The sequence below is a fragment of the Montipora foliosa genome, chromosome 6, assembly GCF_036669935.1.
Source record: "Montipora foliosa isolate CH-2021 chromosome 6, ASM3666993v2, whole genome shotgun sequence".
Classification (NCBI taxonomy): Eukaryota; Metazoa; Cnidaria; class Anthozoa; order Scleractinia; family Acroporidae; genus Montipora; species Montipora foliosa.
This window is the reverse complement of record NC_090874.1, coordinates 273,475-277,231: the sequence shown is the minus strand read 5'-3', so window position 1 is coordinate 277,231 and position 3,757 is coordinate 273,475. Positions and strand designations below refer to the sequence as shown.

General features: G+C 40.5%; 1 protein-coding gene across 1 annotated transcript; it reads left to right on the top strand.

The window, feature by feature from the left end:
* The first annotated feature begins 1,058 nt into the window (after nt 1-1,058).
* Nucleotides 1,059-2,794, top strand: LOC138008494 (uncharacterized). The gene has a single exon (XM_068855813.1). It carries the CDS (start codon nt 1,059-1,061, stop codon nt 2,775-2,777), a length of 1,719 nt encoding a protein of 572 aa, XP_068711914.1. The 3' UTR covers nt 2,778-2,794.
* Nucleotides 2,795-3,757: the final 963 nt, after the last annotated feature.

Genomic DNA, 3,757 nt, shown 5'->3' with positions numbered 1-3,757 from the left:
ATATTAGATAATTTGTGCCCAAATTGCCCTTGACACCCAAATGATGCAAAATTTGATCATATTCAGGTCTCACAATCACGTTTAACAACCACATTTACTTTCAACGTCAAGGTTTCACCCGCTAAATTCCCATTCAACATGTGTTATGATTGTCAGCAGACATGCATTTCATTCACGGATACAAAGCTATCATGTTCAAGAAACACGCACACAGTCGATGCATGCAAATCACAGATCACATTTAACAGATTGCTCGATCGCATTCAAGGCAAATATTCTGTCAACTGATAAAGCATGCTAAAACAAATCCCAAACACCCATTAATTGCAAGCCAAGAGCTTTCTGACCTTGGTGCATTTTAATTTGCGTTGAGCACAGAGTCACAAGTGAGTGGCTTATTAATTTCTAACAATTTCACTGTCTTGAGAGATTCTAATCCATCCTACTATTTGGTATGTTTTCATTAACAATGTGTCTCGATGCACCACAATTTCTCTCAATAGCATGCAAAGTCTGTGTTACATCTTTTTGCGGACCCATTGGGAAATTAACAGAATGCAAAGCTACGTGTAACATTTACTATGTTTATGTTGGTCGTTATTTGATTATTTATTTATTTATGAATGAGGACCTGGTAGACTCAAGATTTTACCTTGTAGGCTGTCATTCTCAAGTGAAATGACTGTAGAACTAACCATGTTACTTCATTACAAAAGTTCGTTAATAAAATCCTTGTTTATTTTTCTTAGGCCTCAGCAAAAAAAGCAACCAAGTCAATATAGATGTAAGTGTGGAATGATAATATTAACTCTTTTGTGTCAACGATAAACAATGTAACCCCCTTAACCACAGGTGGCCCAAGTTCAGTGTGAGGGAAAGGCAACATAACATGGCCGACAAAAAATATAAGGATTAGTATGGGAATCCCGATGAAAGACTTAAGAAGATAAAAGAACGGGGAATCGTTATCTCCTTTCCATTCGAACGCGTAACGCGAATGTCATTACTGATCAAAACGTTTCTGCCTTAGTCCCCATTAGGTTAGTCAGGCAGATTGAATGGAAGACGAAGAGTCCAATGCATCCGCACAGGCTTGCAAGATGTATGTCCGGCCCGAGTGGCCGTATGAAGATTGGAAATGTATCGAGAAAGAGCTTGAAAGAAAAGACATCGAATCATGCCCTCCTGAACTTGATGATAAGCCAAGTGATCAAAATAAACTGATCCAAAACGAGGGTGGAGACAGAACAGAAGCTGGAATCTGTAACATAACGGAACGCTCCAGTGCTCTCGATATCCAGTCGATGGTGGAATTAACGAGTGAAAATGACGAACTCCTTCAAGTCCAAGCCACTCAGTTTGATGAGGTGGAGGTCTTTGAGCCGGATCACTGGGCCGATGATCTCTCGGTTCCTCTTGATGAAGAAGTGCCGTTGTGCCAACTCCTTCGGTTCATGGAGCCAGAATTATATGGCCCTGATGGAATCGAGAGCCAACAAATCTACGAGGAGATGAATATTATGATGAGAAAAATATCCGAAAAGTTAGAATCATGCTATATTGTGTTTGAACGATGTTACGTTATTCCTGTCGGCAGTATGGCCGAGAACACAAAAATTGGAAAAGCAGATGAGTTCGACTACGCTGTTGTTCTTCCTTACTTCGAACATTTCGACAAACTCTTTCCTATTATTTTCGAGAAAGATGAATCACTGTTGTATGATGATCCCGCTTATATCGCCCTTGCGAATGACATCGCACCAGAAGGTAATACCAAGGAAGTACAAGAAAATTTCCAGTCAGTAATGAAGGTCGTTTGGTCTCTGTATGTGGCGGACTTCATCCCAGAGGGTTGGGAGCTCTCGGAATTGAACTGCCGTGGACAGGAACAAAGCATAGCTAGAACATTTCATCTCACTCGTCTTTCGGATGGATTTATTGCAGATATTGATATCTGTTTTTGGCTACCCATTCACAAGACAACACTTGAAGAGAAAGGTGCGTTCTTCGAACAAAAGGACTACCTCTTGGAGAATTGCCTTGATAGGGAGATGATGTTATATGCCATACTACCAAAGGACCGCGATATATGTGAAGCTTTGAACAAAGTGCGTTTTGCATTGTCTCTAAAGGAGCACGAAGAATTGAACAAGTATGGACCACAGAATGGTCGCATCAAGTGCTTCAAGTTGGCTAAATGTGTTGCTCAATGCTTTGTGCCCACCCTTCAGAAAGAGGGGAACTGCTCCCGATGCAGGGATCGCCTTGTATCGTCGTTTGCCCTTAAAAACGTCGTTTTCTTCATGGCACGTAATTACCCCAACGACGAGATGAGGACTGACGATCAGCTGGGAAACAGAGTTTCCGAGTTGTTTACCATTCTTAATTTTTGCATGAAAGTCAACTGTAGTGAGGTCTCGGCGTTTTTTGTACCGTATATTATTCAATGTCAAGAACCGCGGAAGAAGTACAATGCAGCTAAAGGCCTGCTTGTAGACAAGAATGATTTTGATGAGCCCTGGGGCAAAATGGAGAACAAGTGCTACATTCCCAAAATGAACAGGTTTCAGTCACTGTTCACCGAAGACCTAATTTCAAAGAAAGTTCTGCAAAACTACTTTGGGTTTCTTCATGAAAGCGACTGGTGTGTGCCCGAGATATTTGACCGCTTGAATGAGATGTTAACAGCTTTGAGGGAAAAAGACGACCTGGAACGGGAACAATATGCAGAGAACCCTGGTTGCCTTTGTTTTTCAACGGAGCTAACTTCCACTTAGAAGTTTCACGGTGAAGTTTCTCTCCAAGTTGGATCCATGACATGTTTGACAAATGAAATGGCTGAGCCTTGTGCAGTGCTTTTTATTTTTTATTTTTTTACGTCTGTAGAGAATTGAAACTTGTAAAATGCTATATAAATTATTATTATTTATTATTATTATCTTTGATCAGGGGCACCCAACGAGAAGCTTCGGTGAAATATCTGTTCGGGAGGGTCCAACTGTCTAGGATTGTCGGATTCTCTATTGCCAAAAAGCTATCATAGACATCTTAAACTGAAACATCACCATCAAGATTCTCAACCAGAAAAAATAGTCCCTCGTAATATTTACAATTTTTCGGCATTTTAAAAAAGATGAGCTAGCATTTTCGGAAAGCAAAAAGGTCGCCGTAAGTTTGTAGAAAGTAACTTTACGCTAGCGATAGCTGAAAGGTGGGAAGATTATATTCGCTAAAATTTTCGGGCACTCCAAATTTCAGCTGGTAAATCCGAACACAATACTTTTAGGTGAATTAAAAATATATCTTTAAATACTCTTATGCGCTACGAGGGACTTAACGTGCCTCTCGGGCTATTTACCCTGTTTTCCGCGGTGTTTGGCAACACATACACCCGAAGCAGAACCAACCAAATTAAAAGCAAGAAAATTAAAGCCGGTAAATTACATGTGGTGTGCAAGAGCATCAGAATTACATACGCAATGTCAGGAATATTTGTTCAGGCCTCAAATTGCTGCTGCCCGCTTTTATGGCTCATTTTTATTTCTTTTTTTGCCATTGTTTCCAAGTTGGTGGATATCGGAAAAGAAAGCGACCGGCTAAGGAGTGTGAAAAAAATGTTTTCTTTAGTGACATGAACTTCAAGGACATTGTAAGGACTCATGGAGAAACTCAAGGACTTGTCCAGGTTCAAGGCTTTCTTAAGGACTTCAAGGACTTTTCAAGTCTGCGAATCCTGTTTAAGCTCTGTGAATTCTTG